A 14906-nucleotide genomic window follows, 5' to 3' on the forward strand; every position below is an offset into this window, starting at 1 on the left:
GTATATTTTCAATGTGCAGATAGTAGTCTGAACACAAAAAGTGCATGTAACATGTTTATTTATATTTATTAAAAGTGAACTGAAAAGACAAACCTTCTATTGTTGTTGTTGATTTTTTTGTTTTGTCTTTTTTAAAAACACACCCTTAGCTTTAGCATTGCAGTGAAAACTATTTCTATGTTTTATTAGACCAGTCTATTCTTAGATTATGTGGCTAACAACTCTCTGCTCTCTGATTATGCAGAAGTGGGCTTTGCTGCCAAGTTTTTCTCAGGTAAATAAAGCAGAGACATTTACCAGAATTCATTCGAGTCTAAAATCGTAATTTCTTTTGATACCAGTGTCTTCTGACCTTTGACTCTTTGATAACAATAAGAACAAACAGAAACCGGAAAACATTCGATTTAATTTTAAATATGCTGCAATTACATTCTGCTACATATCAGCAAGTCATGTTCTAAAACTACCATTGGTAGACTGCAAACAGAAAGGAACAAAGTCAATGCATTACACTTCAAATACCCCAAATACTAAAAGGACTGATTCAAAAAATAAAGCTCAAAGAAGCAAAAGCCAGTGAAGTTACACAGTTTACACACAAAACATGCAGTGACCTTTACTTCTACTGCAGTTTAAGTATTTCTTGACAGAATACTGCTGATGAAAAATAAAGTTTAAAACGTACGTGAGCTGCAGGAGTAGTTCTCATAGTAGAATAGTAGTAGCAGTAGTAATAGCAGTTGAAGTACAAGGTAAATTATATTCTTTCTTTCAAGTACATGACAGATTTAAAAAAAATAAAATACAATGTGTTAGCCGTACATATAGTGCAAAAGATAAGAGGGAACTGCACTACCCACATAAAAACTCTGAACATAACCAAACCAGGTTTCAGTTGGTATAAGCGAGGCCTTCCAACCACAATGCCTTCCACAGAGCAAATAATGCCAGCGTTTCAATCTCAGTGACCTTTATAAAGAATTTGGACAACAGCTTTTTGGAAAAAACAGGTAAAACACACAAGTTAACTGTGGTTAGTGCGTTAAGGTTAGTGTGGTAATAGATTATTTCATGCTCTCACCTATAAATCCTTAATTAATGTTATGGTGAGAAATGCTTTCTCCTTATGCATAGGTGCCCCCTGTAACTAGCAGCTCGTAGGCAGGATCCCGGCTTCTCCGGCACAGCACGACACATGCACACAGCATCCCCAGCATCTAAAGGAAATGCAACACTCAGTTAAAAGTACTCACACATTATAAGGTGGGAAGTCCTACAATGTATAGCACGTATTATACCAGACTATAAAATATGTGTTACTTTCATCATGGAACACTGTCTTGCACTGTGGTCACTTCCTTTGAGTAGGTGGACTCTTCTGCTTCTAACGCTTAGAAAAGGTATGCCAAAATCATTTTACATCATAGGCCATATGCAGGCCACATTACAGAAAATGTATTAATTAAAAATTAGGGGCCAGATTTGACCTGGGCCTTATAATTGACACCCTTGACTTAGAGCATGGTAAGTGCAAAGAAGCTTTTGCCAGTGTGGAACTGGTTTCTTGAGAGTAGGTGGCGTGAAGCGGAAGCCTGTCACCTGCTACTTCATACTAAAAGTAATTTGAAATATAGCTACCCAGTTCCGAGTAACCAGCTGTAATATTCAAAACTATTGATGGTATACCTAAGAAGTCTAAGGAGCTTGGAAAGAAAAGCGTCTGGACTTCTTTAAGTTGCTTGAAGATGTATCACCTCTCATCCGAGAAGCTTCTTCAGTTCTAGGGTCAAATGGTGGAGAGTCCCAGATTTAAGCTCTTTGGGAGAGGGACAATGGACCCCTAATGATCCTGTACCTAATCACATGAGCCAAGGTGTGAAAATGGGTGTAGGTCACAATCAGCCAAGGTTTCAGGTGATCTCATTGTGAAACCTAGCCCCACCCTATCATATGGCGTCTGGGAAGGGATCTCAAAACTGGATTATAGATGGCAGACAGTTGGTGTCGTAAACCACCGCCTCTGTTCAAAGATGGTCACTCACAGTGGACATAAATGGCTTCTTTTACTCCTCTTTTGAACCATCTGTCCTCTCTGTCCAAAATGTGTACATTGGCATCCTTGAAAGAGTGACCTTTGTCCATTAGGTGCAGATGGACCGCCGAGTCTTGTCCCATGGAGGTGGCTCTTCTGTGTTGTGCCATACGTTTGGTCTCTCCAATGTAGAGGTCTGGGCATTCCTTGCGGCACTGTACAGCATACACCACATTGTCAAGTTTGTGTTTCGGAGTTTTGTCTTTCGGATGAACCAGATGAACCGGAGACTCTCCACCATTTGACCCTAGTACTGAAGAAGCTTCTCAGATGAGAGGTGAAACCTCTTCAAGCAACTTAAAGAAGTCCAGATGCTTTTCTTTCCAAGCTCCTTAGACTACGATGACCTGGATGACTGAGAACCTTCACAGACATATACCTAAGAAGCCATCTTCTTCCTGAGTTAAATACCTGCATGGCAGCAAATGTCAGCGCAGTCCAGATGACATACATCATGATCTCCTGTAGTTTCTTCACAACAAGTGCTTCACAACCCTATAGAAGCATATAATATACATATATATATATTTAGATGAATATACAAGAAGAAGCTGTCACGTTAAAAATAAATAAATAAATAAATGTGTCTTCAGCATGACAACTTGAGAGGAGATAAGAGATTGTTTACTTCTTGGTAGAGAGCTTCAGGATGAGTAAGAGACCCCGTGCAGGTTCCAATGTTAGATTTGCAGCAGCTGATGGGTACGCTGTTGTTTTTTGATTTTTCATACCAGCGTGTGTGCTGCCAGTCTGAGTAATTGTGAATCCCACAACACTGAAGCTAAAGATAAAGAACCAAAAGTAATGTCAATGTCTTGCAAACACACATAAAAAACAAAACAAAACACACCACACACAATAGACACAGACAGCTGATAAAGAGAATATGATTTTTATCCTCACCTGTCTCTGAACATAGTCAATGGCACGGCTCTGGGCGTTGCTATTTGTGCCGTTGTACTCATCATAAACTTTCATAATAGAACTATTAACTTCATTTTCAACCTGCGAAGAGTTTAAAAAAAAAAAAAAGGTGAGGGTTAAGCGTTTGTTGACACATCTCCTTGAACAAATCAACTTTACACCAGAGTCACTTAATGGACTTTTCAGCGGTTGACTGCCTGGGTGTTATCAGAGAGATCTACTGTGCTAAAGGCTCAGAAAAAAACAAACATGTAGCAAGTTGTATTTGACTTCCTCACCTTTGCTCTGTAAATGTATCCGAGAACAACTACTGCCACTTCTGTCATGAAAACCAACAGGAGAATGACGACAAACTGTGAATTGAATTTCAAGATTAAAGACAAAGGGACAGTTGTCAAAAGGTTATCTTTGGTCTGGTTTAAGTTACACTCATCCTACCTATTAATTCATGCTTGGTGTTTTGCATTCAGGACACAATATAATGCATTGTGCACTACACCTTTAATATTTAGCACACTCTTTAAACTGGTTTACTGACCGATGTAAGTCCACAGTAGCTCTCCCTCACTGTAGCGCAGCATCCAATTAGCCCAATGATGAACAGAAGGGCTCCAACTGCAATGATGATCACCGCTGGGATAAGAGTGTACACATCTTCAAAGAAGTGATCATAATCATCATATGTAATGAAGACATAGGCTCCAACATAGCAAAGGATACCAGCGGCGGCCTGTAGGTGAAAAGAAAAACAAAACAAAACATTATAATAAATAGTATCCATTCATCCAGGTAATATTTACCCAATTCAGGGTCATGGGCCTATCTCAGCAGTCACTGGGCAAAAAGCTAACACAGAGAGACAAACAACTATTCACACTTATTAACATAACCCCTTTAGACTGTGTGAGAAAGAGTGTGGGGAGAACATGCTAATTCTGCACATAAAGGCCCCAGCCTGGATTTGAACCTAACACCTTCTTGCTGTGAGGCAACCGTGCAGCAGCGATTAGCACGATAAGTGTATTGCCACCGTGGCAACAGACCTTTGCAATAGGGCCGCAATATGTTTCACATGTGTCTTAGTGCAGTAGGCATGAACTCTAATGCTAAAAACAACAACTACTAACAGTTAATCAGCACTAACTGTTCTCATCCCCAGAGACTATCATGTAGAATATAGTGGTCCTTAATTTTATACTCCAGTACATTTCAAAGAAACATGCTAAGAGTTAGATTTACTTTGTGGCCATGTCCAATAAATAAAACAAAAAGAAATAATGGATCCGCTTAAACTTCTGTTAAAGTTCTTATAAGTTATGATAACACAGCAATATCGGTGTCCCACAAATACACAAAAAGGTGGCTTCACTTCAGGAAGCAACATAGCAAGCAGTTCTTTAAATATAAAACGTAATGACATATGGTCCATTTAATATAAGCTCATAGCGGAAACCTACTGACACTAGCAAATATCTCATCAGCAAAAGTCACGTTTTTCGACTGCCTCCTGAAGCTACCCCCTCACTTGTGAGACAAAGGTCGCAGCAAGCTAAGCAGCTGACGGCACAGAAACACACAGCTAGCTACAGCCGGTTAAATGTGACGCACGTTTAAAACCTACACAAACCTCCAAACTTACCCAAAAAATCAGGTTTAGAAAGACCAACACCGTCTTCGACGACGTGATGCCACACTGCCCCATCGTCAACACGGGTTATTAAAGCTGTTCGTTTCGGAAAAATAATGCAGGTTTCTATTCAGACATCTCCCAGCTGGCCCCACCATTCACTCTCCATAACCTTAACAACAGACCGTTGGACAGCTGCCCGCGACACAGCGCCCCCAACAGCAGAACTGCGACAACACACCTTGCACAAACATAAGTTAACCACGCCCCCAAAATGGTGACTGGTGCCTTAAAGCTTACAGTCTGGTTTATCTGACCAGCCTGCAAGCAATATTTTTTCGGGCCAAGAAGCTTTTATTGTGTTACAAATGCTAAAAATGTGCCAAATGTTAAAAACCCGAGATAACAGTTTTATTTATATATAAAGCTGCTAGTTTCCATCTAGTGGTATGATATAAACTCACCGGCCACTTTGTTAGGTACATTTCTACACCTGCTCGTTAATGCAAATATGAAATCAGCCTCTATCACATGGTAGAGTAACTTTGAACGTGGCATGGTGGTGTAGAAGTGGATCTATACTGTTTTATCTGTCCTCTAAATTGAGTCAGTAATCAGATAGGCAAAGTCTTTTTTTTAACTTGCTGTGCCGACATAATTGTTTGCATAAACATGGATCAGATTTTTCTATCTGCATGTGTCCAAAGGACAATGTGCATCCCAAAATGCATGCATGTACCGCCCTTGCAGACAACTCATGTAGAATACACCCACTGGTCAATTCATTAGGCACACCTGTTCAAGAGCTTATTCACGCAAATACCTAATCAGCCAATCACATGGCAGCAACTCACACACCACCTGCTGAAGTTCAAACTGAGCATCAGCATGTGAAGAAAGGTGATTAAAGTGACTTAATATGACAGGCTGCATGCTTCAGCTGCCTGTCACCTTGCTGCTGGAACACCTGAATTTCGCCAATGAGGGACAGTACAGGATATTTGGATTTTATTCTGCTCAATTTTATGTTTGTTATTTTGGATTAATTTGAGTATTTCTGTTAGTCTGATCTACTGGAATTTTCACACACAAACCTTTCTAGGGTTTACAGAAAACAGCCAGAAAAAAAGAAAATATGCAGTGATTGAAAATTCTCTGGGCTAAAAAGGTATAAGGAGTACGGCCAGACTGAGCTGACAGGGATGCAACAGTAACTTAAACAACCACTTGTTACAACCAAAGCATGTAGAACAGGATCTGAATATGCAATACATCAGTGTCAGACCGCACAACTGCCACCTTTGTCAGCTGACAAATCTGCAACAACAGCGTGATGCTATCAAGTAAACACAAGCCAAACTCTTTAAATAGTGTTTGCAGCATTTTGTTAAATCTAGGCCACAAAGAATTAGAAGTCTTGCCGCAAAAGGTGCTAAACACAGTATTAGTAAGGTGCACCTAATACAGTTACTATTTAATTAAGGGTTGTCAAACTCATTTTAGTTCACAGGCCACAAACTACACATTGTAGCACAACTATTGCACAATAACTTATATTAACTGCTATCTCTGTTTTATTATTGGAAAGCACTTTGGTCAACTTTGTTGTTTTTAAAAGTGCTATATAAATAAAGTTGGATTGGATTGGATATAATCCTCTAAAAGTCTTCTTTCTTAATGAGTAAAGAAGTACAAATACATAAGTAGCATCTAATAAGCTAACCACTTCTGAAACAATTAACATGTGAAAGTTTTATACCTTTATAGATCCACTGTCAAGTGTTTTATCTTTATGATTCCTATCATTTGTCTACATTTAAAATACTCTTATGTTCCCATTCAGTTTTGCTCTTGTTTCTTCTTCTTTTGGCTGGTCACCTTAGGGGTTGCCACAGCAGATTATCTGCCTCCATCTCACCCCTATCCTTATCATTCACTAAATCCATTAATTTTATCTCTGGTCTTCCTCTTTTCCTCCAGCCTGGCAGCTTCATATTCAAAATCCTTTAGTCCAGTATGTCCACTATCCCTCCTCTGCATATGTCCAAACCATCTTAGCCATGCCTCTTTAAAATTGTCTCCAAACTGCTCAACCTGAGCTGCCATCTCGGCTTCTTGTCTTTTTTAGCAGCTTTTACTACCTTCCCTTTCACTCTTGCTGCTATCTTCTGTCACAAATCACCACTGACACCAGTGTCCACCCCCTCCACCCTGCCTGCGCTCTAATAAGCAGTTTTTCCACTTTAACAAAACCATCCAGTGGTCCAAAATTGACCTTCTATCAGGCTGGCGGTTTCCTGAGGGTTCCATGCATGACATTCCTGGTTTAATTCTCATCCTTGACTCTCATACATAAAACATTTCAAGTAGGCTTTTGTTAGTGTGGAATTACTGGTCAGGTTATGTGATCTCAAAAACAGAGGAGGAGCAATATTTAAAATTTAAAAAGATATGTCCTTCCTAAAAAAAAAAAAAAAATTAGAAGCATCTGTAATCAGGTCATTAAAAATAACATGTGCCTTTTGTTTTGGCTTTTACACAGAAATTTATTAAATTACAACCATTTGGAATACAATATACCAGCAGAACACTGCTATGAGCAAATACTGCAGTAGCTGATGTTTATCTGTTGTCACATCAATTTTTTGCTTGCATGAAAGTTTAAAGATAAATAACGATAAGTTAACTAGCAGCTAGTTAAAAACTATCAAAACCTTTTTGTTTCCCTGGGAATAAAGTGGGAATAAATAACCACAAAATAGAACCAACTAAACACAGAGTAATAGAATGTCACTGGTCACATTACTTTTAACACCAGCATTGACTCAGAATTACACAATTGCATTGCTAATAACTAGATACATTCCTGTTGTAGTTTTAAACTAAGAGAAAATAAGCATGCACTGAAAACACAAGGTTTCTTTTAAGGAAAAAACTGATAAGCCATGGCCAAAGCTCAAGATCACTTTCAAAGTTTATAAACCACACATTTAGATTATGCACACAGTTCAAATGTTAACATTTTAATTGAATTGGCAACTGTCACTAAAGACACATTAAACTATCAGCACAGTACTGACAGTAATTTTGCTCTATTTGTGTGCAAAAATGTTTTACAGGCACATGATTTGAAAAAGAAGCACAAAAACACACGTCTCACTGCTTGCAATAGTTTACTTCGTAGCTGAAGAGAAGCTGAAATCAGCATGTGTGCCAAATATTTTGTCCCAGTGACTGAAGTGCGGTGCAAAGTTTGTATTGGGTTTCTGATGGTGCACGTCATGTTTGCTGGGCCCTCCGTAGATGCCAAATGGTATCAGACGAGATGTGGACCAGGGGAAATCATAGCCGCAGTGATCTTCTATAGAAACGTATACATGCAACACCATGAAGGCCCATGTAGTGAACAGGTGACATCTCAGGATCACAGGATTCAGGGTGGTCCAGAAGCCCACTGTAACCAGCTCCCAGCCACCAAGACACTGAGTCGCAAGAGCAAAGGGAGACGAGTAATTGTGATGGATTGCGTGGAAGGTGACATACAGCCAGCGAATCCTGTGATGGAGCAGGTGCCAAATGAAGTACTGCAAGTCAAAAAGCAGGAGGTTGCCTATCACCCCGGCGATCAGCTCCAGCAGGGACGGAGCCTGGTCTGGCAGGTCGGCGGGTGGCCTCCACACCCACTGGGCCACAGATGCTGGAAGCACAAGAAACACATGGTTGTACAAGGTGACACCTGCACAGTGCAGCAATGCAGAGGCCGTTGGTCGACGGCTCGGCTGTATCTTGAATTGCTGAACCCATGGCCACTTATCCCCCATTATGTCACAAAGAAGAAAAGGGATGCAGAAGACAAAGTATGAAGAGACAGTCAGCACAATGGGGAAGAGCGGAGATCGCAAATAGTCTGTGTAGTTGAGCCTCAGGCTGTCCCACAGAGGCTGCAGCAAAGACTTTTCTCTTGACCAACTCATCCAAATATCTACACTGGTTTCTACAAGATCCATGATGAATTAAAAAAGAAAAAAAAAACACAGTGAAGGTGTCTGAGAAATGAAGGTGCTTCAGCCAGAAACAGCAGCTTTGGCAAACACTTTTTCCGTGTGTGTCGGCTTAGGCTTTTCTGTCTGTGTGGTATCAAGTGGCAGCCAGGTACAATAAATTATTTATACACCCTGTGCAACAGGTAACTTATAGCTCTCCACACAGGAACTGTTAACATATAGGTGATTATTCTGTCTTCTGTTTATGCTGCATCTCCTGTTTGGTTGGTGTATTTGTCATTTTCACTTATATAAAATAAATACTGTGACGTCTTGCACAGGTCTAGCCATAAAAACAGATGAGTTAAAGAAGAGACATAAAGGACAAAAGAGAATGGGAGTTTAAAAAAATCTGAAAAACCATAGAAACAACTATCAGGTCTTTACAGGAAAATAAATATATTTCAAATTAAATACAAGGTCATACGTATTTAAAGCAGTTCATACTGTAGAAGGCAGAAGAGGAAGATAGCCTCACCACAAAGTCCATTTACTTATCAGATGCTTTCCTTCATAACAAAGGATGTTACCAGCAGATGATGTTTTCACTGTACAGCTGTTTTAGATTTCATTTTAGCCCCTCAGTTCAGGATTATCCATGCTAGCTTTGTTCTCCTGTGCTCAAAGGCTCCAGAACAGCTACTGACAATTTATTCAAGTTTATTTTTGTTTCCTTTGATTTTATTTAATTTGTTCTACCTGGAAATATTTTATTTACCGTCCCTGGCACCAGTTTTTGTATGTGCATATTATTTTGGAGCCTATATGTATTATTCGAATACGTTTCGGGGAATAATAGCATTAAAAGCCTTTTTGTCGCATATTATGACGCATAATTCTTGCGTTGATGTTTTTACAGTCCACGGTTAAGACGTTTTATAGCACGTATCGCTGACCGTGCAGTCACCTGATATGTAGCAGCCTTAAAAGGTTGTTTGAGGTTCTTTTTTTAAAGACTGGTAATTGTCGTTATCACACAGGACAAGCTTTTACGAGAAACTCCGTGGATAAACGAGGTAATTTCGTTTTTTCTATTAACTCCTTTATAAAGTAAACATTAGCATACGTACAGTCGTACGTAAAGTTTAGCTAACTTTGCTAGCTAAATCGTGAGCGTTTGAGTTTTGTATCATCTTCGATGTTGACTAGCTTTTTACTGCTAAGCTAGTCATTATGACAGGGAAATACTGCCCATATACTATTTATGATATCACACTAACTGTGGGTGATTTCTAGTTATAGCTCTAGGTGGTGGAGATGGTCAAAGGACACCGGTAACTTCAAGTGTAACTAATTTCAACAACAGCATTTAACTTCGATGTCATTCTTACGCTCACAGAAAAAATAAATAGGTCAAGTTGACATATAAAACTGGTTAAAGTCCATCCCATGACGCAGTTTGCGATTTACAAATGGACTGCGCATGCTCAGAACTCACCATAGCGTGTATGGGCACGTCTCTCATGGCTTGAAAGAGTTCATTTTATTTAAACGAAAGGGCACTGATACTGTAGAATTTGGCAGTGTTCCAATACAAAGTAAAAATAGGCCAGTATCACAAATACTGATACCCATAAAGCCAGCTTATGAATGGGAGAAACGTGTGTGCATTAATGAAGTTAATGCATATGCTTAATCTGAATGCTTTTTAATGACAAATAAAGATGTGATTTTTGCTTTCCAATGTCAGTTAACACAACAAAACACATTTCACAGCGTTTTGAAACATTTTTTTTTCTTTTGAGACCTGGAATGTAAACACACTTGCCCGGAAAGGACTTTGTGTCGACTTGTTTTGTTTTTAATGTGCCGTTTAAATAAAAAGAACTTGAAAATTAACATAAAAGGGTTATTTCAGTCAGATATGTTCATATTTCATGTCTGAGATATTTCTTCCCGGTCCACTCAAATAATTAACACGTTACAATAGGCCTAATATATTATTTTAATGTCAAAGTAACAATCATGATGACTGTTCTCACTCGCATGACTGCAGGACAACAAATCACAGCATAGCAGGGAGGAGGAAGAGGGTGCTTGAAAGGAGTGGTGTTTGCACAAACTATCGATATCAATCCACCCACCTGTAATTCACAGCACTGTATGATCTGTTTCTTGAATTTTAATGAAGGCTTGTATTAGTAGAGTAGGCCATACCTGTCTATAGCCTGTCTAAAACTTGTTTTCATTCATCCAGGTATTAATAACAATGGTGAATAGTGAGGAAGAGAGGATGGAAGAAGGTGGTTTAGAGGCAGTAGCTCCAGCACAGCAGCTGTGCCGCTTCTTTTCTCAAGGACGTCATTGCAACTTTGGGAAGAAGTGTAAATTTCTGCATGTACAAGATGATGCCAAAGCTCATGAGAAGGAAACCTTCAGCACATCCTACCCAGCTGAATCAGTGGGCCACAGGCCATCACCTGTCCGCCGGCCATGCCGCTACTTCATCGCAGGCCACTGCACCATGGAAGACAGATGTCGGTTCTGGCATCCACCACAGTTAGCCCTAATGGATGACCAGCCTGTTCCAGGCAATCAGACGAGAGCTGAACAGAGAATTCAACCAGTGCCTCGCCCCAGCGTCCTTCAGGAGGTGAAGCTGAGTGATATGACAGAGGATATCGCCAAACAGCTACGAGACACAGAGATCACTCAGCTGAAGAAGCGTTTTCCCAAAGATCAGCTGATTATTCAGGAACGTAGTGATGGGAAAGTTACTTATTACCGTGCAACTGTAGAGGCCACAGATCCAGACTGGGTAAACACTTCTTCTACTTGTTCTTCAGGAGCTTAGTGGGAAAACCCATACACACATCACTTCTCTTAATACAGTACAACTCTGTTTTAATTTGTAAGCAAGTTCTCTCCTTAATTGAGCAACACAGAAGACCAGTGATGTTACTGAGTAACAAATACTGAAGTTTGTTGCTATTCGTAAGGCAACATGAGAGCTCACACAGTAAATTTTAATTCTCTTGGTAATTGGTGCAAGATAATTCAGGCCCAGTGTTAAACTGAAACACTAAGCTTGAATTGTTGTAATGCGAAAGAGGTAAAGATGTATTTATTTAGGCATTTATATGAATATTTACAGTTGTACTATTTTAAATTGTCTGTAAGCCACCAACTGCTGTAAGACCTAAAAGTCCAGTCTGATCACAATTTAGGCCACAATTCACAATTATTAATGAGCTAACTTAAATGCTTTGGAATGATTATTAGGTTGAAAAAATGAACATAGCACTTCATTGCAGTCTTACCTGGAAATTTATTCTGATGTTTCATATTAACTTACAGCCTTTTGATCTGAAAGAAATTGACATCATGGTGAGCTTTCCAGACAATTACCCGCAAGAGGTAAAGACCGCTGCTTCTTAAACCACAGTTTCTCTAATACACCACACTAAGAATGATTGTAATGGAAAGAACAGTTTGCCATCATTTTGATATTTATTTATTTTTCTTAGATTTTTACATTGGATATACCCCTGGACCAGGATCTGCCTTCTGTAATGGCAAGGTAAACGCAGTTGTGGTTCATTTTTATGTGTTTATTGCATTGATAGCTGTTGCAGTCATCTCTACAAAATCTTTTGCTACATAGGCATGTACAGCAAGCATCGTTGGAGTGGCTTCAAGCCAAGCATGCGACCAATCAGCTCATGGGAAAGGTAGAGCTGCTTTTCAGGCCTTTTCTTCGCTGGCTGGATCGCAGCTTGGAGAGGCTGTTTACTGAAGGAGCCCGGCAGGTGAGATTGAAATCTAATAATTGTGTTTCAAGCTCAGTATATATATCAAAATGACCTGCAAGTTCTCTTTCTCTCTTGCTCTTTTTTTCTTTTCTTTTTTTGCAGTTGAAAAAAGACATTGATTTAGAAAAAGCTGGACTGCAGTTTATACCCTATCAGGAGCTCCAGGCAACTGTGTCTGAAACATCTGAGCCTGCGTCTGATGCTGCTGCTGCAGACAGAGATGAGGATATTGAAATGACACAGGAGGAAGGGAAGTTGGTGCAGCAGGAGAATCTAGGTGGTGATGAAGGGACAGAGAAAGAGGAGACGAGTCATCTGGTGGAGAACATTAAGATCAGCGATCCTCGCCGAGGCACAGAGGTGAAGCTGCTGGGACTGATGCTGGGAGAGAACACCGCCACTGTAGTCGCCCCGCAAATTACTGTTTCTCTTCAGTGTAACAGGTTATGAAAACGAGAAAGGATTACACACTGTTTTTTGTTTTGTTTTTTCAGAGTGAGAGCTCATCCACAGTTCTAACATTCTAACTCTGTTTACAGGTGTAAGGTGACTGCAGACCTGACCCTCACTGGAAGGACCCCCTGCTCGGCTCAGTGTGAAAACTGTACCACAAGCATAAGTGCAGCATTCAGACCCTGCATGCTTCACCATTACAGTGATGTCCTGGGTTACTTGGATCTCCAAAACACTACAGCTGTGGACCTAGTACTTCAGGAGTGTGAACTCACTGTGGGCTGCCTCAGCTGTTCCCAGGAGGGCCCAGTGCAGGTGACGAAACATGTTATGCTTAACATACCAGAACAGCCACACTGTGAAATGTCATGCAACTGAAAACAAATCTGTTTTTTGTGTGTTTGGTTTTTTTTTCATCAGAACCTTGCCTATGGACAAACAAAGGAGTTTAATTGTGAAAACTGCCACACCAAACTCAGCATCCTGGCTGAGAGCACAAAATTTCACTATATTCAGCCTCGCACCAATAAAACAGGTCAGAGCTCATCTACATTTGACATCAATGTAATATAAGGATATGTCAAAAGTTTAAAAATCTAAAGCTACTCAATAGATTAAGCATGAGCATTTATAGACACTGAAATAAACTTACGCCTCATCAGATGACAAGGGCTAAACTACTGTGTCTGTTTTGCTTTCTCATTTTGTGCAGGGTCAAGTGGTGTCAGTTACAAGACATTAAGAGAACCTTCTGTGCAAAAGGGGAAGCCACTGCCAGAAAAAGGAACATGCAAACATTTCAAACAAAGCCACCGCTGGCTAAGGTATTGTTCTCCCTCTGACCTTTCTCTTTTTTATGTGTCGGTACAAGAGGTTTAATAAATGCACGTGGGAGTCAGTGAAAAATTTGTACCCATTTTTTCAGGTTTCCCTGCTGTGGTCGGGCCTACCCCTGCGATGCGTGCCACGATGAGAACCAGGACCACCCCATGGAACTCGCCACGCGGATGATTTGTGGTTTCTGTGCTAAAGAACAGGTAGACTATAGATTTGAAATTTCATTAAATCTTACTTGTCAGTCTGTATATTAGTATAAACCTTACAAGTCTGCTCATTGAAAGTCTAATATAAAGTCTAATAACCAAGGTAAAGTACCAGTGCATGTATAACAGGAAAGGCTCTGTTTGAGTTGCAAATTAGTTATTTGCTTACATCTGGGAATATAAATGCATGGTAGACTTTGGCTCTAAATGATAACAAAATGTCATCCAAACTGTGTTTGCTCTTGCAGCCATATGGCAATGGAAAGCCATGCGTCAACTGTGGAGGCATGATGACGAGAGGCACGTACACCAGCCACTGGGAGGGAGGACAGGGGTGTAGAAACAAAGTCAAAATGAGCAGGTACTTAATTACATTAAGGTTCATATCCTGGGAACTAATAATTAAAACTTTATGGGATTAGTTTTTCTCTTTTCTTTCTTTAAAAAAAAAAAAAAAAAAAATCAATGATTTTAAAAAATGTAAGGTTTTATTCTCCTTTCTCTTCAGAAATGATCGACAGAAATATGCCAGCTCCAACAAAACGGTTTCAAGGAAGGCAGCCGCTGAGAAGAAGTAGTTGGCGAAGAAGAGCCTCATTGCATTCATTTGTCACAAATCATTATGATACACAAATCATTATTTCAATGAAACTGTCCTTTTCCACAATAAATTCTGTGTTTCTGATCATTTGGTGTCAGAACCGTTAATATTATTACAATGTGGTATTTAAACTCTTAAGATTAAATATGAATTCAGTTAGAGGACTTTGTGCTCTTTTAAGCAAGGTCAGTTTACAGAACATTAAATTACATTGAAGTGTCCTGGTATTTGCAATATTATATTAGTTATTGCAGTATTAAATATCCCTTAAGATTAGAATCTTATTTTCAAAGGTCATCTGGCAAAGAAAGGGCAGCATTAGCAGGATTGACCCAGTGACTTAAAGTGTATGGAGGTCATTTGGTCTCATT

The 14906-nt window shown here is 39.7% G+C and overlaps 3 protein-coding genes across 4 annotated transcripts; 1 reads left to right on the forward strand and 2 right to left on the reverse strand.

Moving 5' to 3' along the window:
* Window positions 1–386: 386 nt before the first annotated feature.
* On the reverse strand, window positions 387–4863 carry tspan3a (tetraspanin 3a). Its single transcript, XM_003440416.4, has 7 exons — window positions 4656–4863; window positions 3555–3746; window positions 3295–3369; window positions 2996–3097; window positions 2721–2873; window positions 2504–2587; window positions 387–1217 (listed from the first exon to the last, which is right to left on the reverse strand). The coding sequence occupies exons 1-7, from the start codon at window positions 4716–4718 to the stop codon at window positions 1125–1127; spliced, it is 762 nt and encodes a 253-aa protein (XP_003440464.1). The 5' UTR covers window positions 4719–4863; the 3' UTR covers window positions 387–1124.
* A 2801-nt stretch (window positions 4864–7664) lies between these two features.
* Window positions 7665–9362, reverse strand: ch25hl1.2 (cholesterol 25-hydroxylase like 1, tandem duplicate 2). 2 transcript variants are annotated; one of them, XM_005470743.3, is made up of 2 exons: window positions 9134–9362; window positions 7665–8340 (listed from the first exon to the last, which is right to left on the reverse strand). In XM_005470743.3, exons 1-2 carry the CDS (start codon window positions 9174–9176, stop codon window positions 7817–7819), a joined length of 567 nt encoding a protein of 188 aa, XP_005470800.1. In that variant the 5' UTR covers window positions 9177–9362; the 3' UTR covers window positions 7665–7816. The 2 variants fall into 2 exon arrangements, 1 of the variants encoding a protein (XP_005470800.1); XR_001223929.3 differs by having other exon boundaries at window positions 7928–8340; window positions 9165–9362.
* A 188-nt stretch (window positions 9363–9550) lies between these two features.
* si:dkey-24l11.2 (uncharacterized) lies at window positions 9551–14622 on the forward strand. The gene is made up of 12 exons (XM_003440415.5): window positions 9551–9702; window positions 10884–11444; window positions 11984–12043; window positions 12154–12206; window positions 12291–12435; window positions 12541–12881; window positions 12978–13206; window positions 13312–13426; window positions 13604–13715; window positions 13817–13928; window positions 14183–14295; window positions 14443–14622. The coding sequence occupies exons 2-12, from the start codon at window positions 10896–10898 to the stop codon at window positions 14510–14512; spliced, it is 1899 nt and encodes a 632-aa protein (XP_003440463.2). The 5' UTR covers window positions 9551–9702; window positions 10884–10895; the 3' UTR covers window positions 14513–14622.
* The last annotated feature ends 284 nt before the right edge of the window (window positions 14623–14906 follow it).

This window comes from Oreochromis niloticus, linkage group LG7 (genome assembly GCF_001858045.2).
Source record: "Oreochromis niloticus isolate F11D_XX linkage group LG7, O_niloticus_UMD_NMBU, whole genome shotgun sequence".
NCBI classification, from domain to species: domain Eukaryota; kingdom Metazoa; phylum Chordata; class Actinopteri; order Cichliformes; family Cichlidae; genus Oreochromis; species Oreochromis niloticus.